This window comes from Mugil cephalus, chromosome 1 (assembly GCF_022458985.1).
Source record: "Mugil cephalus isolate CIBA_MC_2020 chromosome 1, CIBA_Mcephalus_1.1, whole genome shotgun sequence".
In the NCBI taxonomy this organism is placed as follows: Eukaryota; Metazoa; Chordata; class Actinopteri; order Mugiliformes; family Mugilidae; genus Mugil; species Mugil cephalus.
The window spans coordinates 30,988,761-31,014,746 of record NC_061770.1 but is presented as its reverse complement, the minus strand read 5'-3'; the positions used below and the strand labels follow the sequence as shown (position 1 = coordinate 31,014,746).

General features: G+C 38.8%; 1 protein-coding gene, 1 long non-coding RNA gene and 1 pseudogene across 2 annotated transcripts; all 3 read right to left on the bottom strand.

Moving 5' to 3' along the window:
• LOC124995913 overlaps positions 1-25,986 on the bottom strand; it is a 253,119-nt pseudogene that overhangs the window by 33,618 nt on the left and 193,515 nt on the right.
• On the bottom strand, positions 3,264-5,657 carry LOC125016508 (lamin-A-like). The gene is made up of 4 exons (XM_047599034.1): positions 4,648-5,657; positions 4,079-4,177; positions 3,841-3,948; positions 3,264-3,716 (listed from the first exon to the last, which is right to left on the bottom strand). The coding sequence occupies exons 1-4, from the start codon at positions 4,726-4,728 to the stop codon at positions 3,603-3,605; spliced, it is 402 nt and encodes a 133-aa protein (XP_047454990.1). The 5' UTR covers positions 4,729-5,657; the 3' UTR covers positions 3,264-3,602.
• Positions 12,075-12,540, bottom strand: LOC125016737. Its single transcript, XR_007113744.1, has 3 exons — positions 12,475-12,540; positions 12,216-12,371; positions 12,075-12,126 (listed from the first exon to the last, which is right to left on the bottom strand). It is a non-coding gene; the product is annotated as an uncharacterized LOC125016737 (long non-coding RNA).

Genomic DNA, 25,986 nt, shown 5'->3' with positions numbered 1-25,986 from the left:
TCAGCAGCATCATCCCAGAGTTTCTCCAGAGACAGGAGCAGAGACAAGTGCCACCGTTGTGGCAGGGACAGGACTAGAGGCAGGGACAGGAGTGGTCCTGGGGCTCGCTGGCCGAGGACGAGCAACCGGGTGGCAGAGAAGCCTGCCCGTCTGAAGCTGCCTGCCAGCAGATCTGTCTCCCAGTTGGGGCCTTTATGGCCAGACGTTTCCCCTCAAAAAACTCGGGTGTGCGCCAGGGCTTGTACTCAAGCAACAGTTCTTGATAACATGAAATTACTTGCCTATTTGCTTCAGACTTCAAAAAAGTCTGCTGGGTCCATTTTTTGGTCGCGTCGTTCTGTCAGGTTGGGAAGGTTTAAAGTAGAGATGTTACGCTCGAAGCAGATGCTCGACACAGTATTGAGCTTTCAAAGCAGAAATATTGCAGAAAGAGGGTTTAATGCCTCGCTTCATAGAGCGAAAAATCATTTGAGTCTGCAAATGAAGCTTCATTACGTCACATGCGTATCGGCGTAGTGAATTCTGTGTGGGGTTTTCAGTCTCACATGTATAAATAGTGACAATTCCTCAAAATGTTGTAGGTTTCTGAGAAGAGAGTTTTCCATACCTCAGCGATTTACAACGAGGAGAGTGAGGTTTCAGGTAAGAGTAGTATAACCTAACATTAGATTAACTTTTGTACTTACATTAGCACATAGGCATTCACACATTATACATATACTGACTTACACACCTACATACACACACTAAACACACATATGGAGAAACAAGTATTTTATAGAACCATTGTCACCACACTCCCTAGTTGAAAAAGCATTTCACTTTTGTTATTTTGTATTTAGTTTTTTGTATTTCTATCAATCACCCAAAAACATATATCTAAAACTTACAGTATTACATGAAGACACAACCACACAAGCATATCATTGTTTTATTGAAAGAATATAAATCAAGCTGCATTTCAAAGTGGTCATACTGTAGATCCTTTATTGTCAGTGCCTCGTGTGTGTTTCATGACCCTCTGTGCTGGTTCCTGTGAATGCTATGTATACTTTTATCCAGCAGATGTCGCTACATTTAATTGATTTCAAATGCTTCGACACACTGAACCACGTCAACACAATCGCTTCAGATTGATTCAGTGTTTTAGAAAGCTTCAGTTTCTCCATCACTAGTTTAAAGGTAGGACGCACGTGCAGGACAAACAATGAGGCAGGCAGGGAATCCAGAGAAAGGAGGGTTTTAATTAAAATGAACAAAAAGCGCTGCCTTAAGGCAGGAAATACAAAAATCTAAAGAATGATGAGCATGGCGAGGAGCAAAATCATGGAGACAAGGACCGTGGTGTGGAGACAACAGCTGTCTGCTATTGGCATTTCAGCGTCACACTCTGTGGAACAGACACAGATATGCAGCTAAACTTCTAACTACGAGATATATGACTTAAAATCAGCATCATGATTAATTCAACCTTTCACCTCAGTTTTTGGTTATTTTATCTTTTGTTTTTTATCACTGCCCTCAAATTATATCCTGCTGAAAAAGTCCAGCTGCCATGTTTTTAATGGAGCAGTGCATATCTTTGTGATTTTAAAATAGTTATATGCCGCCCCTGTTTCACTGTATTCTCACCGTATTCCCCAGAGTTGGATAAGTGAGAAAAAGCGTTTTCAAATCAGTCCGGCATTGTCCTAACCCTGATCCTGTACATATCAACATATCAATATGTTTTGGAATATAGAAATTCATGTGCATGGACCTTGTCTGTTCAGGTAACGTTGGCTAATGTCCCAGAAAAGGATGATTTTCAGTAGTTTCACACCATTAGAGAAGTTCCAACAAAATTAATGTGATTGGTTGGTACAGGTGGGGGGGAGTCGTGGTTCAGACTTAACTTTCCCATCGTTGGTGGACGGGTCGGTCCCGACCCCTGGACACTTAGGTCCTCCAATCCCCTGGGACAGCGTCCTACAAAGAAGACAAAGTCCTTCCTACCTGATCCTCCCTGACATACAGTCCCCTCCAAAAGTACTGGAACAGCAAGGCACATTCCCTTGTTGTTTTTGTTGTTCACTGAAGACATTTGGGTTTAAGATGAAAAGATGAGTATGAGACAAGAGTTCAGAATGTCAGCTTTTATTTCGTGTTATTTACATATAGATGTGTTAAACAACTTAGGATATATCACCACTTGTATCACACCACAGCATTTTGGATGTGCAACCCCCGACCTACAGAAAACCATCTGGGACATTCTTAGTGTGTGCAGACGTGATTGTGCCATTAATTCATTGTTGTGTTGTATTCACTTAGACGGCTTCTTTTGCTTGATCAAGTTTTCATTTTACGTTACACTTAAGTAAGTGGCCCACGTTTTAAAACAAACACAGAAATGTTCATTAAATTTAGTGTAGCTACATTTTTTTGAGTTCACTTTGTTGAGTGTGTATAGAGCATTTTCTACCATTTAACTGTATGTTCTGTCCTCCAGGTTCCACCTGACTAGAGGAGGAAGGAGTCTGTTTAAAGCTGTGCTGAACATCTACCAGAGAATAAGTCAGTTTGTATTTATATTTAAATGTTGTGACAGGATTTCATCTTCTCAATCTGTTCTCCAACACGTTATGATGCAGTATTTGTCACATCTTAATTAAACTGATTAATAATGTAAACAGAATAAAGTTATGTCAGACGTATCATGTTTCCTCAATGACTTCAAGTGACATTACTCATTTAAACATTTCAAGTCAGTGAAACTAAACTAAAACATTAAAAATCTTATTAAAGTCAATGTGAAGAAAACCTGTTTCCATTCAAAAAGCGAAACAATTTATTAGTTCACATCATCCATTGTAGAAAACTAACTGTATCTTGTCAAATGAAGTCACATTTCCAAGTTAAGATCAATTTAACTAAATATATATCAGCTTCCATTTTAAGTTGAGAACACTAATGTTTCTGTTTCTACTTAGATACAAGTTTGTTTAAACTTCAGACAGATTCAGCTCATATCTTTGTACAAATGTAACATGTATTTCATTTTCTTCAACGTGTTCCATCTTTATTGATCCAAAAGAGTTGATTTGAAAATGCTGAGATGGAGAAGCAGCCAGAAATAAAGTGCTACTACCAAGTGGACCAATCACAGCTCTGTGCTCTGCATCACTGTGATTTGTAGTTACATTTGTCAGGAGGTGAATCAGGCTACGGTGTTAGAGTCTGAGCTGTCGTCATGATACAAAGACAAATAAAATACACAAATAATCTGTAAATGCAAAAGTTCTTCTTTATTTAAAAAATTCTCACATTTATGTTTTTCAAAATAAGAGTTGGCATTTACATCCACATGTTAACTTTTATTTTCATCTGTTAATTGAAGGAAACAAGGAGACTTGTTACATAGAATCTAAAACACTGACGTCATCCTGTAAAAGTCTTTAAACAAACCAACGTTCACATCAAACTTGACTAATCCAATAAAATGGAGCCAAGTGTTTCCAGAGACTTTCTCTGCAGTGTGTGGTTTCTGCAGGAAGATCTGAGTCGTGTTGCTGTTTGCTGGATTACTGAACTTTATTGAAGGAGTTCAACTGGGAACTATTTCACTGCAGAGAGACCTGGACTCTGTCTCCAGTCTTCCAGGGCTTCAGGTCCTCCCACACCAGGTAACCAGGGCCAAGTACAATAATACCCTTGCCACAGTCTGGATGACATAACTGTAAATGTAGTAAATCCAAAGGTCACAGAGTCACAGTCAGAAAATAATAATTAGAAAAACTGAAGGAAAAGTAAGAAAATGGAAAATATAACAACATCAATGAAACATCTACAAAGACTCACAGTAACTTTGTCTCCAGCCTTGAGTTCCACTGATGGATCAAATGTGTATGTGATGGGTTCACTATTGTTGATCTGGACTTTTAACTGACGTCCTCCCAGTGGTTTGTCCTGCAGGACAGAAATGAAACACAAGAAGAAGAATGAGACACAGAGACAGGAACAAATGAATGTTGGTGTCTATTGAACCTGTTGAATCAATATTTTATATGAAAAGAAATGACTCTTAAATCAACATCACCTGATCAGACGTGTTTCTCAGACAGATAAACTTGTAGTCGTCATTAACCAACACATCGATGTCTCCTGACGTCTCCAGACTGTCTGAGCTGCTGCTGTTCTGTGTTTGTTCAGGTTTGGGAGGAGACGACATCCACAGATTAGTCCTTTCACATCAGTCAGCTTCATGTTCTATCTCTCAATCATTCAGAGAACTTTTCATCATTAAACATAAATGTGATGAGGAGGTAGGACCTAGAACATGAGGAGCTTTAGAAACCAATCAAAGACAGACAGACAATGACAAGTCTTTCTGCTCTTAGTTAACATCATGTTTCTAGTGGGAGGTTTGGCTGTTTTTAGGAAGGATGTTTGTTAAAGTTGAATAAAAAGTTACAGCAGATGATTCTTAGTAAAAAGAAGAACCTCTGTACTGGATTTCTCTCTCTGGAGAAACATGAAGAGAAACATTTAGTTTAGTTGTTGTTCTGATTTAAGTTGGAAACTACTCTCTAACTGAAAGTTGTTCATTAAATCTCTAATAATTTATGATTTAGAGGTTAAAGTCAGTAACTGTAAGAAATGATGAACCTCTGTGTTGTTGGTTTCCAGCTGCTCTTTGACATTTTGACATTTCTCTTGTTGTTCCTCTTCTTGGTTGATCTGCTTCATTAACTGGAAAAACAAAGAAGAGATGAAGAGAGATTTAATTTATTACACTCATTGATATGAACTAAATAGTTTTTGCATGAAACCCTGAATTAAAGTGTTAAATCAGACCCTAAGTTGTGCAGAACATATTCTCTATTATCTTCATCAGCTGCAGAATGAAGGGTGGAGTGTCCCCGCCCTCCCTCTCCTGATCAACAGTAGCTGAAGGCATTGCTGCTTGTGCCGCGTACTGGTAACGGCCACCTTGGACATAATGTTTTGGCAGGTTGTCTGAGACCCACCATTGTGTTGGTAGACAGACCAGAATTGCAGTTGGGCCACTAGTGTCTCGTTAAAAACGGTCCCCGCCCCACTGTACTGCTGTAATGGCTTCAGTGGTCATAATGTTTTGGCAGACATGTTTGAATGTGGGGTCAGTGTTGGCTGCTCAGTTGTGTGTGTGGAAGGAGCAGGTGGTCATTCGCTACAGTGGAGTGTCTGTGGAGTGAGATTTGGCCTCCTTCTCCTTCTCTGTCCATGTCTAAGGTGGTCATAATGATTTGGCGGTGTGAGTGACTTAGTGTTCCATTATGATGTCAGCAGGTACACAGCTGTTGTGTTAATGAAAGTCTCCCTCCTTAAGTACTGCAGCAAACATGATGAGCAGGTACACACCTGCTGTTAATTAGCCCCTCCTCCCTATATGATGCTGTCACTATAAGCTCCTCCCTCCTCCTCCGTGCGTGTGGGTTTTGTAACCATGGTTACGGCAGTAGTAGAGTGAATGTACTCAGTTACTTTATTAATGCTGGAATCCAGTACTAGAATGAAAGTACTCAGTTACTTTATTAATGCTGGAATCCAGTACTAGAGTAAAAGTACTCAGTTACTTTATCAATGGTGGAGACGAGTACAAGAGTAAAAGTACTCAGTTACTTTATTAATGTGGAGTCCAGTAGTCGAGCAAAAGTACTCAGTTACTTCATGACTGGTGGAGTCTAGTACTACAGTAAAAGTACTCAGTTACTTTATTAATGTGGAGTCCAGTACAAGAGTAAAAGTACTCAGTTACTTTATTAATGGTGGAGTCCTGTATTAGAGTAAAAGTACTCAGTTACTTTATTAATGGTGAAGTCCTGTACAAGAGTAAAAGTACTCAGATACTTTATTACGGGTGGAGTCTAGTACTAGAGTAAAACTATTCAGTTACTTTATCAATGGTGGAGTCCTGTACTAGAGTAAAAGTATTCAGTTACTTTATTAATGCTGGAATCCAGTACAAGAGTGAAAGAACTCAGTTACTTTATTTCAGGTGGAGTCTAGTACTAGAGTAAAAGTACTCAGTTACTTTGTTAATGGTGGAGTCCAGTGCTAGAGTAAAAGTATTCAGTTACTTTATTAATGGTGGAGTCCAATACTACAGTAAAAGTACTCAGTTACTTCATGACGGGTGGAGTCTGGTACTAGAGTAAAAGTACTCAGTTACTTTATTACGGTGGAGGCCAGTACTAAAGTAAAAGTACTCAGTTACTTTATTAATGGTGGAATCCAGTACAAGAGTAAAAGTACTCAGTTACTTTATTAATGGTGGAGTCCAGTACAAGAGTAAAAGTACTCAGTTACTTCATGACGGGTGGAGGCCAGTACTAAAGTAAAAGTACTCAGTTACTTTATTAATGGTGGAATCCAGTACAAGAGTAAAAGTACTCAGTTACTTTGTTAATGGTGGAGTCCAGTGCTAGAGTAAAAGTATTCAGGTGCTTTATTAATGGTGGAGTCCAATACTACAGTAAAAGTACTCAGTTACTTCATGACGGGTGGAGTCTGGTACTAGAGTAAAAGTACTCAGTTACTTTATTACGGTGGAGGCCAGTACTAAAGTAAAAGTACTCAGTTACTTTATTAATGCTGGAATCCAGTACAAGAGTAAAAGTACTCAGTTACTTTATTAATGGTGGAGTCCAGTACAAGAGTAAAAGTACTCAGTTACTTCATGACGGGTGGAGTCTAGTGCTAGAGTAAAAGTACTCAGTTACTTTATTACGGTGGAGGCCAGTACTAAAGTAAAAGTACTCAGTTACTTTATTAACGCTGGAATCCAGTACAAGAGTAAAAGTACTTAGTTACTTTATTAATGGTGGAGTCCTGTATTAGAGTAAAAGTACTCAGTTACTTTATTAATGCTGAAATCCAGTACTAGAGTAAAGTACTCACTTACTATATTAATGGTGGGGACCAGTACTAGAGTAAAAGTACTCAGTTACTTTATTAATGGTGGAGACCAGTACTAGAGTAAAAGTACTTAGTTACTTTATTAATGGTGGAGTCCTGTATTAGAGTAAAAGTACTCAGTTACTTTATTAATGGTGGAGACCAGTACTAGAGTAAAAGTACTCAGTTACTTTATTAATGGTAGAGTCCAGTACTAGATTAAAAGCACTCAGTTACTTTATAAATGGTGGAGACCAGTACTAGAGTAAAAGTACTCAGTTACTTTATTAATGGTGGAGACCAGTATTAGAGTAAAAGTACTCAGTTACTTTATTAATGGGGGGGTCCAGTACAAGAGTAAAAGTAGTCAGTTACTTTATTAATGGTGGAGTCCAGTACAAGAGTAAAAGTACTCAGTTACTTCATGACGGGTGGAGGCCAGTACTAAAGTAAAAGCACTCAGTTACTTTATTAATGGTGGAATCCAGTACAAGAGTAAAAGTACTCAGTTACTTTGTTAATGTTGGAGTCCAGTGCTAGAGTAAAAGTATTCAGTTACTTTATTAATGGTGGAGTCCAATACTACAGTAAAAGTACTCAGTTACTTCATGACGGGTGGAGTCTGGTACTAGAGTAAAAGTACTCAGTTACTTTATTACGGTGGAGGCCAGTACTAAAGTAAAAGTACTCAGTTACTTTATTAATGTTGGATCCAGTACAAGAGTAAAAGTACTCAGTTACTTTATTAATGGTGGAGTCCAGTACAGAGTAAAAGTACTCAGTTACTTCATTACGGTGGAGGTCAGTACTAAAGTAAAAGTACTCAGTTACTTTATCATGTGGAGCAGTACAAGTAAGCTACAGTAGTAGTAAAAGTACTCAGTTACTTTATTAATGGTGGAGTCCAGTACAAGAGTAAAAGTACTCAGTTACTTCATGACGGGTGGAGTCAAGTGCTAAGGTAAAAGTACTCAGTTACTTTATTAATGGTGGAATCCAGTACAAGAGTAAAAGTACTCAGATACTTTATTACGGGTGGAGTCTAGTACTAGAGTAAAACTATTCAGTTACTTTATCAATGGTGGAGTCCTGTACTAGAGTAAAAGTATTCAGTTACTTTATTAATGCTGGAATCCAGTACAAGAGTAGTCGTTATTGGTGAAGTAGTTAAACATCAGTTACTTTATCAATGTGAGTTTCTGGTAAAGTATCATTTACTTTATTCTGATCAGTACAAGAGTGAAAGAACTCAGTTACTTTATAAATGGTGGAGACCAGTACTAGAGTAAAAGTACTCAGTTACTTTATTAATGGTGGAGACCAGTACTAGAGTAAAAGTACTCAGTTACTTTATTAATGGTGGAGTCCAGTACTAGATTAAAAGTACTCAGTTACTTTATTATGTGAGTCCAGTACTGATAAGTACTCAGTTACTTATGAATGTATCCAGTATAAGTAGTACTCAGTTACTTTATTAATGGTGGAGTCCAGTACTAGATTAAAAGTACTCAGTTACTTTGTTAATGTTCGAGTCCAGTACTAGAGTAAAAGTACTCAGTTACTTTATCAATGGTGGAGACCAGTACTAGAGTAAAAGTACTCAGTTACTTTATAAATGGTGGAGACCAATACTAGAGTAAAAGTACTCAGTTACTCTATTTATGTGGAGTCCAGTACTAGAGTAAAAGTACTCAGTTACTTTATTAATGGTGGAGTCCAGTACTAGAGTAAAAGTACTCAGTTACTTTATTAATGGTGGAGTCCAGTACTAGAGTAAAAGTACTCAGTTACTTTATTAATGGTGGAATCCAGTACTAGAGTAAAAGTACTCAGTTACTTTATTAATGGTGTAGACCAGTATTAGAGTAAAAGTACTCAGTTACTTTATTAATGGTGGCGTCCTGTACAAGAGTGAAAGAACTCAGTTACTTTATTAATGTGGAGTCCAGTAGTCGAGCAAAAGTACTCAGTTACTTCATGACGGGTGGAGTCTAGTACTACAGTAAAAGTACTCAGTTACTTTATTAATGGTGGAGTCCAGTACTAGAGTAAAAGTACTCAGTTACTCTAGCATGGGTGGAGTCCTGTATTAGAGTAAAAGTACTCAGTTACTTTATTAATGGTGGAGTCCAGTAGAAGAGTAAAAGTACTCAGTTACTTCATGACGGGTGGAGTCTAGTACTAGAGTAAAAATATTCAGTTACTTTATTAATGACAAAAACTTAAGAGATGAAGCTTCAAAAACAGTTCATCAAATCTGAGAAAGCAGGTGATGGTTAGTAACTTTAAGACAGTGACTGTTAGTGAAGCTAACTCAAGATGCTAACTAGCATGCTAGCTAAAACAAATGACTGTACCACGTAGTTAATGTGTCCAAAGCTCTGTTCTAACTAACAAACTGCAGAGACACAGTTTTGTTGCTGCAGGTTTTTTCTTTGTGACACATAAATGTGATTTTACACAATGTTCAGTGTTAAGTTATTTTCAGCCATGTGTGTGTTTGACATGATGATGATCAGCCTGAGCAGCAACAGTTGGAAACTGGAGCTAATGTCAGTTTGGCCTCAATCATTTTCTACTCACTTTCTGCCTAAATGTTTATTAGAAGAATTCATGAATATGAGCTGAAAAGTCACAATTATTTAAACAACAATCATCATAATTCAGAACTGTGGAACAAAAATGATGAGCTATGAAGTAATTTGTATCAGATAAAATTCATAATGAGATCATGTTATGATTAGAAATCACATCTGTCACATCAAATGTTAAACACAAATAATCTCATAATTTAGATTTTAAATGTCATAATTCTGATTAACCACGAACACATCTTTATTCAAAGCAGTTTTAATCAGTTCATTATGTAAACTCATAAAAATGTGCTTCCATAAGTCGTTTTTTTTTTCTTTTTTTGGTTATCTACTTGTGTCAATATCCATTGATGTGATCTGCTGGTCAAATGTTTTAGATGCTTTGAAAATGTGTTGCATTACTTTTAGTTTTGTGTTTAGTTTTATGTTGTTGCCAATAAGACTCAAGGACAGTTTGGTTCATTTAGAAAGATACGATCTGTTAGAAAGTCCACGCTGTTGATTTATTGTTAACTTGTTTTTTATTTATTTATTTTTTTGAAATAAGTTTTTATTCAGTAATAGCTGTTTTCTCTGTAAGTTCTCATTTCTCCCACGCTCTTGAATGCACCACGGCTGGAAAATACCGTGAAAACAATGTCAGTGTTTCTGTTGATGTAGCAGCTGATATAACGCATCTCTTTGCTGTTGTGTGTGCCACCTTTTGACCGGTTCATTGCTGTGTGTAAATGCCAGAAGATGAGTCTAATGATGTTATACTTTCTAAGTTGGATGTTATTTTGGAGTTAAGTTTAATTGTTTAGTTGTGCATTAGTTAAAGCTATTTAGCCTGATGTGCTGCTAATAAGACAAGTCATGCGGTCTGCGGATCTTATGAGGTTATTTGTTTTATTTACACAATCCTTATTATATACATGAGTGCTGGACACAGTAACCTTAGTTAATTCATTATTTCATGATTTCATTATGTTTTTCTGTATATGTATGGTTTTGCCATATTGATGTTTATGTTGTATTGTTATTACAGACCACAGTTAAATAAATCATCCTTGAACTGGACATCTGTGTCCCTGTTCTTTAACGGGAACACCAACACCCACACCTTGACTCTCTAAACCAGATACATACCTGGAGACACCTTCTCTCCTTTTTATGATCCGAAACGATTCAGTGACTTCAAATCGATTCACTAACATTTTAGCCAAAAATGAAACCAGTGTGACTGAAATAAAAACCCACTCAGTGTTTCCTCTACATTCATGTAGGAGTGGCGGGCCGCCATTAGGAGGGAGGTGACTTATTTAGGACATCTCCGTCTTTGCAAAATTCAAAGTGTTTCCACACACTGGACCGTGATGCTGGTTTGAAAATTTCCCGCTCGCAGGCTTCTCCTCTGCCATCATGCTATGTTTTGATTTGTGCGTGACGATGACGTCACAGACAGGCAGACTGAATCGGTAACGTTTAACGCCTTTATCATTAAAAGTGCTAAGAAACACACATCAATATAAAGTCTGACGTGATTAATCCAATGCGTTACTTTCTAGTATCGATACAGTCGATTGATTACCTTTTATACGATATTAGATCGATGTATGTTGTCTGGAAGGCCAACTTGCCGAGCAAAGATCGTTGTAGTTAGATCATAGGAAAATAAATCGATTCATCGATGCAGTGGATGAGTCGTTACAACCCTAATGTTTACTCAAGTTTGTCTTAAAAACTGTGATTACTGATACATGCCCAACTAAGACTGCATCTGATCTTCAATAATACATCCTTCAATTAGTTGCTTTTCCTTTCTGTTAGAATATAAATTACCGTGTTTTCCGGACTATAAGCCGCTACTTTTTTCCCATGCTTTGAACCATGCGGCTTATGCAAAGATGCGGCTTTTCTGTGGATTTTTCTTGCTCACTGACAGACACAGAAAAGGTATGTGACGAAGCTCTTCTGAGGCTGTTCAACTCCGACACTGAAGAAGATGACTTCAGTGATTTCAGTGCGCAGGAGGAGGATGAATAAACCAATCAATAACTTTTCTGTTTTGTTTGATCAGCACTTATACTTTTATGTTACAGGCACCGTTTGGAAACTGACCAGATCAGTTATGTTCAGTTAAACTAATCAGTTCAGTAGATGTCAGCAGCTTATAGCCCGGTGCAGATAATAATTGTACATTTCCATTTTTTTCCATTTTTATATTGAGGTGCGCTCTATAGTCCGGAAAATACGGTATGTATTTTGGCATTTGCCTGGTTATTTCACATGATTAATGACAATTAATTTGCACTTTGCAACGCTGTTACCTTCTGATCTGTCTCTACATGTTTCTCCATCTCTTCAGTCTTGTTCTTCAGTTCTTCTTTGGTTTTCTGCAGCTCTTCTTCAATCTTCTCATATTTCTCTGTCAGCTATCAGACAGACAGATGGATGATGATCAGTCAGCAGGTTTACTGATCAAACTTTCTTCAAACTCATCAATCTGAACCTTTAATCTTTTACTTCTTGTCTCTTACATCTTTAGTTTCTTCTAAAACCTTCATCTTCACCGTTTCCTCTGTCAGGAGCTTTTCTCCTCTTTCAGCTTCATCTCTGGATCTTTTCTTGGTTTCTGTGTAAAATCAAAGCAGCTGAATTCAACTAGAAAAGACGTTTGCTGGTGTTTTACATCATTAATGTGGTGACTGATCTGTAACTTACTGGTTTTATTTTGTCTCCACACAAAGAAGACACCTGCTAAAATAACCATGATGCTAACAGCTAAGCTAACAGCCAAACCAGCGTTGATGGGATCAGCTGGAACTGTTCTTCCGATCATCCCATCAGTAGAACTGGACAAGGACAAGAAGAAATCATCTGAAATGAAAACACACAGAGTTACATGACATTTCTACACAATCACACACAAACTGTGTCAAACTAAAATCATGTCATGGTCCGTTATCTAAGCGTGTTCTACCTGGAACATGTATGTGAGCCTCTCTGGTCTGGTGGATGTTGTTCTGATGGACTCTACAAGTGAAGCTGTTGTTGTGTCTCCCGTCCACAGTCACTCTGCTGCTGACAGTATAGAGGTCATCAGGACCTCTGACTGTCTCTGGAGGTCCAGCAGAGAGCAGGTTTCCCTCAGCGTCCAGCCACAACACCTCAGGCTCTGGATACCAGCCTCTGGATTCACACTGTAACACCACTCCTCCTCTGTCTCTGTCCATCCCTGATAAACTGATGACAGGTGGGCAAGGAAGAGCTGATGCTGGAAGAGTCAAAGAATGAGAATGATTAAAAAGACAGTTTTGGATTTGACATTTCTGTTTTGCTTGGAACCACTCGGCCAGTTTGTGTTTAAAGGTGCTTTTTAACCACCAGGAACTTTTTTTACATTTCCTGTTGCAGCACAGTAGGAAATAAAAATGACTCTAATTTGTTTAACCACTGCCGAGTCCACTCTCTATAGAGGCATCCTGCCTTTGTTAAACATTTGACTTATGGGATTTTTCATTCTGTTCACATTACTTTTATGACAATTAATATAGCGCGATCACTAACAACTGCTTTGGAGGCAACAAGGGAGACCTACACAATATTCTGAAGGTGGTCATAATGTAATGTCTAATTGGTGTAGCTTAACTAAAAGTTTATTGCTCTAAAATGAATTCTTTGGTAAAAGTGTATCAACCAAACCATCCAGTCAATGTACTCACCAACAACAAGCTCTACAAAAGCTTCTTCTGTCTTTTCTGGAATAAAGCATCTGTATGTCCCTTCATCAGCAGGTTTGACTTCAGAGAGTTTCAGTGAAATGTTTCCGTGCTTGAGTCCTTCAACAAACAGCAACGTTCTTCCATTGTAAGACGGGTTTTTCATACTCATGAGTTCCTGACCAGACCGTAACAGATGGATGAATCTGGGTTCCAGGTCAGGTCTGGTCCACTCCACTGTACTGGTGGAAACATCTCGTGCAGGTTCCAGGTGACATGGCAGGATTACATCTCCACCAGCTACAGCAGTTATTGGCTGAGAGGAACCGATTAACTGAGACTGACCTGGAAAGAAAAAATCATTGTACTGATTCAGGAACATTTGAGGACTCAATGTGTTGAAGGAACTTCTGCCTCCTCAAGATTTGTTCCCCCTTGGTGAACGTGGACTATCACTCTTTATCCTTTTTAAAATCAGTCAGTCCCTACTTTCATTTGATTGTACCTTATCAAAGTCAATCATTCCCTCGTCCCTGTACTTCAAATTCATCATCACCCTGTCTGTCTGATTCAAGATTCAAGTGATCCGAGTCAGCGGCCCCCCCCCCCCCCCCCCACCACCACCACCACCACCAACAACAAGAAAAATTAAATGACAACAACTAGAATTTTAGAGTTTCTCAAATAATGTACAAACTACCATCCAGTGAGGAACATACAGACTTGTTCCCAATATAAGTAATTTTTAACTATATAAAATATAAACTATAAAAAATATTTTAATCCATTAGCAGCCTCAGTTAAAACTAACTTGAGGAATAAAAATATGCTTTTAAAGATTAGCTGAGATGGTAAAACTGAGAAAGGATTCTGATGATTTTCCTCGTCATTGTTTTATTCAGCGATTGACTGTAATCTTCAGTAGTGTTTTTGTGTCGTACCTTCACAAAAGCGATGTAGGAGAAAATAAAGAAGCAGCACTCTGAACTGAGACTGAAGGAACCGTCCTGTCTTCTGGTGACACATCCTGCAACAACACAAATCAGTCAGTACAGTGGTGTTCAGGTAAAAGAAAAAGTCCCATCAAAAAGGATATCATACTTTCACTGTTGTGAACCTTTACCCTTAAAGTGTTGCGTCATCTTATCTGTTGTTTACCGTGAAGTTAATATGACTTTAACCTTCATTTACCTTTGAGTCTGTCTGGATTAACACTTGATAATATAGTCTCTTTATACTCTGTAACTGTGGTCTAAAACCGGATCCAAAATCACTTTGTTCTATTTTATTTAATAGATAAAAGTAAGAAGAAGGCGACGTACCTGCTACATGAAGTGTCTCTGATTTCAAACTGACTGGACTTTGAGCCTGTTGCCAGGTTACGGATTAGGACAATAAAATAATAACAATCAAAACCCTGAGCAATAAAACATCTTGGTACAAGAACGCAGAGAGAGTACGGCCTTAATGAGGCAGTTGTCAATCCAGAATAGTGTGCAGGAGTTTGTGTGGTATGTAGTTTGGTAAGCTAGGTTAACCTGCTTCCACACTGAAGTAAATGTTCTGAAACCTGGGGGTGTTTATTCCTCACAGTGGTTTCCTTTGGGCTGGTGTGGACACAGCACTCGCAGTCTGTTTCTTTTCCTAGATTTCATTCTGATTTCATTCTGAGCCTATAGTTCAAACAGATCCGTGGATGATGCAGTCAACATGGCTCTGCACTACATCCTACATGACCTAAACTCTGCAGGGACCTATAAACAGGTCTTATTTGTGGACTTCAGCTCCACGATCAACACCATCGTCCCAGAGTTTCTCCACCACAAATGGTCCCAGCTCGCTGTTCCCCCCTCCACCTGTCAGTGAATCACCAGCTTCCTGCTTAACAGGAGGCAGAAGGTGAAACTGTGAAGCATCACATCTAGAACCTGGATTCTCAGCACTGGCACCCCCAGGGGTGTGTTCTCTCCCCACTGCTCTTCTCCCTTTACACCAATGACTGCACCTCTGTGGACCCTTCTGTGAAAGCAGTAACGAGTCTACATGCAGAGGGGAAGTGGATCAGCTGGTCCTCTGGTGCAGTCAGAACCACCTGAAGCTAAACCTGCTCAAGTGGAGATGACTGTGGACTTCATGATGAGCCCCCATCCACCCCTCTGCTTATGATCCTTAACTGGACCATCCCTACAGTGGATTCATCCAGGTTCTTAGGGTCAACAATCTCAAGGGACCTGAAGCGGACCTCCCACATTGACTCTGTCAGAAAGAAGGTCCAGCAGAGGTTGAACTTCCTGCATCAGCTCAGGAAGTTCAACCTGCCCCAGGAGCTGCTGATCATCTTCTACTCTGCTATAATCCAGTCTGTTCTGACTGCATTCATCACAGTCTGGTTTGGATCAGCCACCAGACAGGACAGGGACAGACTGCAGAGGACAATCAGGTCTGCAGAGAGGATTATTGGCACTAACCTTCCCTCCATCCAGGTCCTGTACTGGTTCGGGGTCAGGAAGCGGGCCAGTGACCCCCCTTACAGAGCACTATACCTGTAAACCACCCAGCATACACATGGCAAACGGTTTCTTCTCCCAGGCTGTCACTCTGATGAACTCTGATGAGTAGTCACAGAGCACATGACCATTCTCACAATTTCTCTTATTACATATACATACTACTGTTCAAGTTCATTGTATATATCTGATACAGCTGATGTGCGCGCCGTTTGTCCCTGTCAGTAAAGTTTTTCCAGGTTAGAGCAATGCTGACATCTGGTCTGTTGACTGCCGCTTCTGTCCCGGGATCGTGTCTGTGTTGTCCTGTTGTTTCCATGCCTCCCCAGTCCTTCGTGCATCTCTGCATCTCCTCAAGCACTCATCTATTTCCTCATCCACAGACTACTCGCTACATTAGCCAGCTAGCTATCAGCTGGCTAAACCTCACTACCACTGGATCCATTCTGCCTCCCGGCTTTGTGCGTGCGATCGCTAACCCTGGACTCGGGTGAGTACATTTGTGTATTTGCGGTGGTGATTGTGCCAACCCAGTCTGACCCACTGCGTCCCTCACTGACACCTTTATCCCAGTTGTCTGGCTATCTGGCCGGCATTTTCGGGAGGAGTCTCCACTCCCTGCCAGCTTGTCAGCCGTGTCCGAGCTGTGTGCCGTCATGGCACAGGATATGGTCTGGGGCAGCCAACACCACTCACTTCACCGCTCCTTCCAAGCATCTCACTGCCTACCAGCTTTTAGCTAATCAGCTACTACCTACCGCTAATATATAACCCAGACCACTCTCACCTGCTGTCACGTCTCACCTCCTCTTTGGATTATCACTTCTGCTACTTCATGTTCTTTTTCTACCTACTTTTCGCCTACTCATCTACACTGCTGCTGACCTTCACCGTCTTAACAGCAACCACCATCTCCCTGCTGCTGCCACTGCAGCTAGGAAAGCTGGGATCCTTCGCCATTGCTGCTACATCCATGGAAAAAGAACTTGACCCGGATTGGGTCAGAACTCCACAGATCAGCCTAAAGGATAAAATAGATGGGAGGTTGAGGTTCAGTTCAGTGATGGATAGGAATTGTTTATGAAGTACGGCAACACATCCCCCTCGCCTGGATGATGTAAATGTAGCTGGAAGGAATGGCTTGATTGAGAGCGTAGAATTCCATGGGATGAAAAGTAGTCCAGAGTGAGGGGATGAGTTGAGGAAAATGTCAGTTGAGAGAGAGACCAGAGCCACAAGTTCTTCACTGACGACGTGTCCAGGTTGCACCGTGAGGAGTATACAGTACCAAGACCAATCTTGTACAATTTCCCTTTTCTCCCTCCTTTATTTTATGCTTATTTAAGTGTGTTTTCACTTTTGATTGTGAAAATGTCATTTAACAGTATAACTGTTTTAAATGTAATTATTGTTGTTGAAATAGAAGCATGTTCCACATAAAGAAAAATGGAAATTACAGATTTGGAAAAAGTGTCCATCCACCACCCCGACCTCTACATTCTTACTTTTCCACATTGGTCCAGGTCTATATGAACCCAAGGATTATTGAGCTTCTGTCTTAAACTCATTCATGATTTTGTCATTGTGTCAGTGATATCCAATTTATTTTTTATTTAGAAGGTGAAGTTAAAAAAAATGGTTTATTCACATGTGTGAAAATGAGCACAGACCCTGTTTCTCGCTGGGATAGGCCCCAGTACCCCCGTAACCCTAGTGAGGGTAAGAGGTAGTAGAAGCTGAGATGAGATGGGATAAAAATGAGCACAGCTTTTAAGACACATGCTGACAGCAGAGCTGACATGCCTTATTAGTATATGTCAGTATGTTGAAGCCACTGTGACATCAGATACAAACTGCCAAAGGAAGTGGAAACCCTCCCCTCTTCTCCCCTCCCCAACTTCATACACCAGTTCTGTTTCAGTCTGGTAGTCAAACAGTGAGCAGCAAGACAAGATGGAAGTTACACCTCTCTGCCTCAGACTGTGTGAGTACTAAGTCCTAGGTTTCTTCTTTTTATATAACTTCATATTCCTACGTAAATGAATGAAAGACTGATTTCTTTGTTTGTCTAGTGATGCTGGAGTTCATTCATCTGGGGACACATGTTCAGAGTAGTTACAGTGGCAGAAGTGGTGAGTTTGCTGAGTTCAATATAAAGACTTTAAATAAGTCTATGATGAAGTCGTCCTGTTAAAAGAATGAAATCCTTTGTAGATGCTGTGTTCCTTCGTGTCACTCCGAACAGACTGCAGCACTTTGAGTACAAGCGTTTGATGTTGCATTGTGAGGGATCTGACGGTTCCTCTGAAATAAAGAAGGCCAGGGATGATGTGGAGGATAAACTAAACTGTAATATCAAAGACAGGTCATCCTCCTGCAGGATAAGTCGAGCTTATTTGGCAGACAGTGGACAGTACAGGTGTGAAACCAAAGATGGAGAGAGAAGCAACACGGTCAACATCACTATCACAGGTAGGTTTATAATGTTTCTGGACTTATTTGACCTTATTGCTACTGTAAATCCAGGATTATTAGTTTTCTCCATGATATTATTAAACCAAAGAAGCAATCACTACTAGTGGATGTTTTACTACAACAAATGAAAATTCATCAAGACTTTACCTGTTTATGTTCTTATTGAATAATGTTAATCTATAGTGTTCTGTGAAAGTGTCTTATATCCCTATGCACACAGCATGTTTTTCTCTAAATTATCTCCAGTTTTTGTTTTGAGCCTTGTCAATGAACCTTCAATGGTCTATTTTTTATTGCTCAGCCAGTTCCGTGATCTTAGACAGTCCTGCTTTTCCTGTGTTGGAGGGAGACAATGTGACTCTGCGCTGCAAAATCAAAGCGACAACTTCCAGCAGCCAGAGAGTAAATTTCTTCAAACATGACATCGTCATTGAAGAGAGTCCTTCAGAAGAGATGACCATTAATGGTGTCTCCAAGTCTGAAGAAGGCTTCTACAAGTGCAATGTCTCTGGTGTCGGTACATCACCAGGAAGCTGGTTGGTTGTCAGAGGTGAGGAGGAAAATATTGGTTTGCTGGTTCTATGGGATTATACGTAGTGCATACTCAAGAAAATGAATCTGCACAATGATAGGATTTAATTATATAGAAGCTAAATAAAATAGGTTGAATTGTGTTTACATTATTTCCTGTAGTGGGAATAAGTTGCATTTTGTAGCCAGATTCACTTTTAAGAGGTTAAAAGTCAATGTGACACTTTAGGTTCTTTGATTTTATCCAAATGTCCAAATGGAGAGTGGGCCTGGTTCTGTTTTCACTAGAACCTTTGTAGAACATGTGAGCTCTGTGGTATTTCTATAAACTCTTGGTCCAGTTCTAGTCAAGGTGTTGGTGAATGAGTTCAGAATGATCTCATTGCTATCAGGGTGTTTTCTACTCTCTAATCTACAAGACATTTATGTTTACAAAGATTTCTTTATATACCACAAAGAAATCCATCCTCTGACGTCTGAACTATCCATAGAAGTTGTTAATAAAACCTTAGTGAAGTCTTCTTTTTAAATTATGAACTCTGCTATGTCTTGTTTCCAAAGCCCCTGTGGACCCAAGGACATCCAGAGACTCAACGAAGCAGGAAGTCATCTACTCCACTGTGAACATGGTGAGACCTCTGCTCTCTCTGAACCACTTTGTTTTAACATGAACAGCCTAGTCTAGCCTAGCCTAGCCTAGATATTTCACATTTCTGTTCTTGAGGCTGGAGATGTGTTCTCAGATTCATGAATAAACTCCAGGACGTTCATCTTCTTGGACATTTGATGAAGTTTTCTTTATACTACACTAAAAAAAACAAGTTGCTGAATATACCTAATATTGTTACGTCAACAATTTCCACACAACCGAGTTGTGTTTAAACTAATTCAATACTATTATTACAGAGAAAATAACTAACTTATGTGAAACCAGCAAGACTGTATTAAGTGATATCAGTATTATCTTGTCGAGTTAGTCTTAATTGATCCATCAGTGTTCGACTAACTAAACAGACAGTCATTACACTGACCTAACTCACTGATAGAAATATAACTCAACTGTATTTAGTAACACCAACTATACAACTCCTTATTGTTCCATCTTAACTGACTTGAATCAGCAGAACTTCAATAGTTTTCATTGTTGTAACACTAGTGAATTTGTGTTGGACTTACTAAGTAAATTTAAATCACAATACCTTGGTTCTGTGAATAAAAAACATTTATTTCCAATGAATGAACATTCACATACCACAAACTGTAACTTGCTTGAGCACATCTGCTCATCTAGAAACCACTGTTTTTAGCATGTATAGTTTATATTTCACAGTTTCTAAATCAAACTGAACTAAAGTGAGCAGGGCTGTTTTAGTGTGTCAGGCAATCTCATCCAATGTTCTTGTTGTCCACAAATCTCAAGTTTGGATCCACAACAATAAGGAACTGCTCTGCAAGTGTTGTGTGTACCCCAAGCCTGATCTCTTATTCTTCTGTGGTACAGACTTGTCCAGAAATAGTTACAATCATATTTTCAGTTTGTGGAGAGAAATGAGGTAGAAAGCAGAGGTATACTTACCACATCCTCTCTTATGAGATTTTTGGAGGTAAACCATTGGTGTTTTCAGTATGCAGGCTCTTCTTGTTTCAACAGCATCACTCTTCAGCAGAGAACAGGGAAAATGTGTAAGAAGGAGTTATTACTATTGCATTGTATCAATTATCACTACAGATGCATCACTGTTCAACCAAAGATCAGGCTACTCATTTTTATGATGCATTTTTTTAATTTACAGACAGTTTTATGTATTTTTGACATGGTCCAATGAGCATTTATTTGCGGTGCATGACAACAAACAAAAGCTTTTCTCTCATTGTTTCACAGTGAATGCAGCTGTCTGCTATTTGCATCTCAGCGTCACACTCTGTGAAACAGACACAGATTTGCAGCTAAACTTCTAACTACGAGTTATACGACTTAAAATCAGCATCATGATTAATTGAACCTTTCACTTCAGTTTTTGGTTATTTTATCTTTTGTTTTTTTATCACTGCCCTCATATTAATATCCTGCTGAACAATTCCCGCTGCCATGTTTTTAATGAAGGAGTGCATATCTTTGTGATTTTAAAATAGTTATACGCCGCCCCTATTTCACTGTATTCTCACCGTATTCCCCAGAGTTGGATAAGTGAGAAAAACGTTTTTAAATCATTCCAGCATTGTCCTAATCCTGATCCTGTACATTCTGATTTTTTTTTATTTATTTATTTTTTTGTTTTACAAGCAAAGCAAATGTCAAAATTGCTTGATGTCTTTTCATAAATGATGATATTTTATGGTTTATTTACTCATCTGACAGTAAACTGAGTGAGACATTTCTGAACATGATGTTTATGATCAAATCTGAAAATATTCTTTGGTGGCAGCCCTAGTGAAGATTCCTTTTAATGTCATCCCTTCACCCCCTAAACAATGGAATCAACTAAATGGTGTGACTGACCTCATGCTCCCAGAAGACAGAAATATCTGACATGTTTCTCTAACGCTGCTTTGCTCAAAGGGACTTTATAGTATATTTTATCACAAAACGTGTCTCCTAACATCCTTACACACACAGCTATGATGTTATTCATTGGTCTTCATTCACTGGCCTGGCTCCGAGTGTTAGCCTGCAGCTAACATACAAGCTAATGGTGATGCTGTTCAACCTACTGACAAAACCTTTTGTCCCCAACATGTAAACCACAGTTATCAACACAAGTTTTAAGACTCCCTTACCTTGCTACCCACACCACGCATTGTCACGAATAAAACTAAACCATTTGGTCGTTAAACTACATTTCCAGATGAGGTTAAAATGCTGTTTTAATGTATGTTTCTTATCTGAAATTTTGTTAACTGGCTTGCTCATTAGCTAGCTAACATGAGCTACAGGCTATTGTCAGCGTGTTTGTTAATTCTTCTGGAAAGACTATAACGACTTGTTGCTGTCAGTTAAAGCTGTTTAATCAAATATGTTTTGGAGTGAATAAATTCATGCGCATGGACCTTGTCTGTTCTGTTAACGTTGGCTAACGTCCCAGAAAAGGATGATTTTCAGTAGTTTCATTAGAACAGTTCCAACAAAATTAATGTGATTGGTTGGTACAGGTGGGAGGAGTCGTGGTTCAGACTTAACTCTCCCATCGTTGGTGGACGCGTCGGTCCCAACCCCTGGACACTTAGGTCCTCCAATCCCCTGGGACAGCGCCCTACAAAGAAGACAAAGTCCTTCCTACCTGATCCTCCCTGACATACAGTCCCCTCCAAAAGTACTGGAACAACAAGGCACATTCCCTTGTTGTTGTTGTTCACTGAAGACATTTGGGTTTAAGATGTAAAGATGAGTATGAGACAAGAGTTCAGAATGTCAGCTTTTATTTCCTGCTATTTACATCTAGATGTGTTAAACAACTTAGGATATATCACCGTTTGTATCACACCACAGCGTTTTGGATGTGAAACCCCCGACCTACGGAAAACCATCTGGGACATTCTTAGTGTGTGCAGACGTGATTGTTCCATTAATTCAACAGTGTTGTGTTGTGTTTACTTAGACGGCTTCTTTTGCTTGATCAAGTTTTCATTTTACGTTACACTTAAGTAAGTGGCTCACGTTTTAAAACAAACACAGAAATGTTCATTAAATTTAGTGTAGCTACATTTTTTTGATTCAACAACTCACAGAGTTCACTTTGTTGAGTGTGTATAGAGCATTTTCTACCATTTAACTGTATGTTCTGTCCTCCAGGTCCCAAAGAGCAGTTCCACCTGACTAGAGGAGGAAGGAGTCTGTTTAAAGCTGTGCTGAACATCTACCAGAGAATAAGTCAGTTTGTATTTATATTTAAATGTTGTGACAGGATTTCATCTTCTCAATCTGTTCTCCAACACGTTATGATGCAGTATTTGTCACATCTGAATTAAACTGATTAATAATGTGAACAGAATAAAGTTGTGTCAGACGTATCATGTTTCCTCAATAATGACTTCAAGTGACATTACTCATTTAAACATTTCAAGTCAGTGAAACTTAGAAACATTAAAAATCTGATTAAAGTCAACGTGAAGAAAACCTGTTTCAATTCAAAAAGCAAAACAACTTATTAGTTCACATCATCCATTGAAGGAAACTAACTTTATCTTGTCAAATGAAGTCACATTTCCAAGTTCAGATCAATTTAACTAAATTCATATCAGCTTCCATTTTAAGTTGAGAACACTAATGTTTCTGTTTCTACTTAGATACAAGTTTGTGTGAACTTCAGACAGATTCAGCTCATATCTTTCTACAAATGTAACATTTATTTCATTTTCTTCAACGTGTTCCATCTTTATTGATCCAGAACAGTTGATTTGAAAATGCTGAGATGGAGAAGCGGCCAGTAATAAAGTGCTACTACCAAGTGGACCAATCACAGCTCTGTGCTCTGCATCACTGTGATGTGTAGTTACATTTGTCAGGAGGTGAATCAGGCTACGGTGTTAGAGTCTGAGCTGTCGACATGATACAAAGACAAATAAAATACACAAATAATCTGTAACTAATTTTATTTAATTTTTGATTGGAGGAAACAAGTAGACTTGTTACATAGAATCTAAAACACGGACGTCATCCTGTAAAAGTCTTCAAACAAACCAACGTTCACATCAAACTTGACTAATCCAATAAAATGGAGACTTTGTCTGAAGTCTACAACTGTACACAGACTTCCAGATGTTTGATCAGACTGTTGTTGCCAGAGTTTTTTTCTATGTTGTAATGTTCTGGGGAGGCAGCAGTAAGAAGGAGGGATGACTCTGGGGTAGGAGGAGAGCTGGAGTCCATGACGTCAGTGGTAGAGGAAAAGACTAACAAACTTTGGAACAATGTCCTGGTTTCTGCAGGAAGATCTGAGTCGTGCTGTTTCTCATCTATAATGTTGCTGTTTGCTGTTTGCTGGATTACTGAACTTTATTGAAGGAGTTCAACTGGGAACTATTTCACTGCAGAGAGACCTGGACTCTGTCTCCAGGCCTCCAGGACATCAGGTCCTTCCACACCAGGTCATCTGGGCCATGGCCAGCAAAACCCTCATTGTCTGGATGGTATAACTGTAAATGTAGTAAATCCAAAGGTCACAGAGTCACAGTCAGAAAATAATTAGAAAAACCGAAGGAAAATTAAGAAAACATAACAACATCAATGAAACATCTACAAAGACTCACAGTAACTTTGTCTCCAGCTTTGAGTTCCATTGATGGATCAAATGTGTATGTGATGGGTTCACTATTGTTGATCTGGACTTTTAACTGACGTCCTCCCAGTGGTTTGTCCTGCAGGACGGAAATGAAACACAAGAAGAATGAGACACAGAGACAAGAACAAATGAATGTTGGTGTCTATTAAATCTGTGAATCAATATTTTCTATGAAAAGAAATGACTCTTAAAACAACATCACCTGATCAGACTTGTTTCTCAGACAGATAAACTTGTAGTTGTTATTAACCACCACATCGATGTCTCCTGACGTCTCCTGACTGTCTGAGCTGCTGCTGTTCTGTGTTTGTTCAGGTTCGATTCTCTCTGACTGGGAGGAGACGACATCCACAGATTAGTCCTTTCACATCAGTCAGCTTCATGTTCTATCTCTCAATCATTCAGACTTTATTAGTGAAGCACCTCAGTCTCCAGTTTCCTCTTCAGTGTCTCCACTTCTTTCTCAGCTCTTTCTCTTTTCTTCTCCTCCTCTTTAAGCTTCTTCTCCCACTGAGAGTGAAGTCACATAAAGAGACATGATGAGAAACATTTACTTTGATTGAGGAACAAGACAAACTGATTTGGTTCTAAACTACTTCCTTATTATGGAATTAAAAGATCTGGATTCAACATGAACCTCCGTTTCCAGCTCCTTTATTTCTCTCTGATCTTTCTCTTCCTGTTGGTTGATCTGCTTCATTAACTGGTAGAAAGAAGAGATGAAGACAGATTTCATTCCTGATCAGTACTGTTTAGTGTTTCTCTGAGATGTCATCAAGTCTTGTTCATGATTTTTCCTCTGAGTGGATTTCAATGTTTTCTTTCTCAACTATTTATTGAAGTGAATCAACATTTATGTCATTTATTCTTATTGACATCAACTAAATAGTTCTTGCTTCAAAATTTATTTGTAATGAACATTGACTTATAAAATGCTGCAGGTTGATGTTTCTGTGAGTTTGTTCTTCACCTCATCTTTTATCTCCTCCATCTCTTTGTTTCTGGTCTCCATGTCTTTGTTTCTGGTCTCCAGTTCCTTCTTCAGCTTCTTCTTCTCCTCTTGAAGCTTCTTCTTGTCACCAGTTAATGTTTCCAGCTGAGGAGAGAGAAGACAGAAAGAGGAGATGAGATTAACAACAGACCTCCTTCATGAATGTTCTTTTCTCTTTTCTTCTCATTCAAAGCAGTCAGAGGTTAAAGAAGAAAATCCTACGTGGATACGTAGGTCTGACCAGGATACTTGAACTCCTTCACTTGGGCCACAAACTTAAACCACAGACATTTTTCTTCTTTATCCTCATGAAATCAATTTATTTTTGTAGCATCATTATCAATATTTAACAGCATCGCCAGCCAGGAGACTTTAGTATTGATATTTAAAAAGAAAACTCAAGATCTGCCTTTATAGTTTTACTTTGAACTGAGTCTTAACTATTAATTAATTAATTTATTTGATTATTTTACTGGTTTAGTAGTTGGTCCTGTTACAGTAATTGTATCTCTCGTTCTATTATTTGCCTCTTAGCATTTTCTATCATTATTTATACTCTGATGTTTCCACTTTGTCCTCTCCTGTTTTCTTCCATTTCTACTAATGTGTAGTTTTTATTTCTTGACTGGTTCTTTCTTCCTGTTGTTGGTTTTCTCAGTCTCTGGTGTTTCCTCTCCTACCATAGAGTTTCCACAGTTCTAGCTCTTCTTTTAATGAATGCTGTTCTTATTCACACATTATTAAGGTGTGTGTCTGTGGTGGTGATAAAACTCTTTGTGCTACCTTTTCTATGAAAAGTAATTAAAGTGTGATTGATGGTTTATTGATCAGTGTGTACTGGCTCTAATGTGCCTCTGGCTCTTTAATTGTGATATGAACCTGTTTGTATCATTGACCCTGTGTGTGTATAGGTGTGTATATGTATATGAATGTATACATGTATGTGTATGTATTATTATTTATTCTCACTCATCACATGTATTTCTTATT

Coding starts and splice junctions, on each gene's coding strand:
- LOC125016508 (XM_047599034.1), bottom strand. CDS start 4,728: ATGAAGCAGATCAACCAAGAAGAGGAACAACAAGAGAAATGTCAAAAT. Junction 3,949..4,078: donor TGAGAAACACGTCTGATCAG/GTGATGTTGATT, acceptor TCTGTCCTGCAG/GACAAACCACTGGGAGGACG. Junction 3,717..3,840: donor AGGCTGGAGACAAAGTTACT/GTGAGTCTTTGT, acceptor CTACATTTACAG/TTATGTCATCCAGACTGTGG.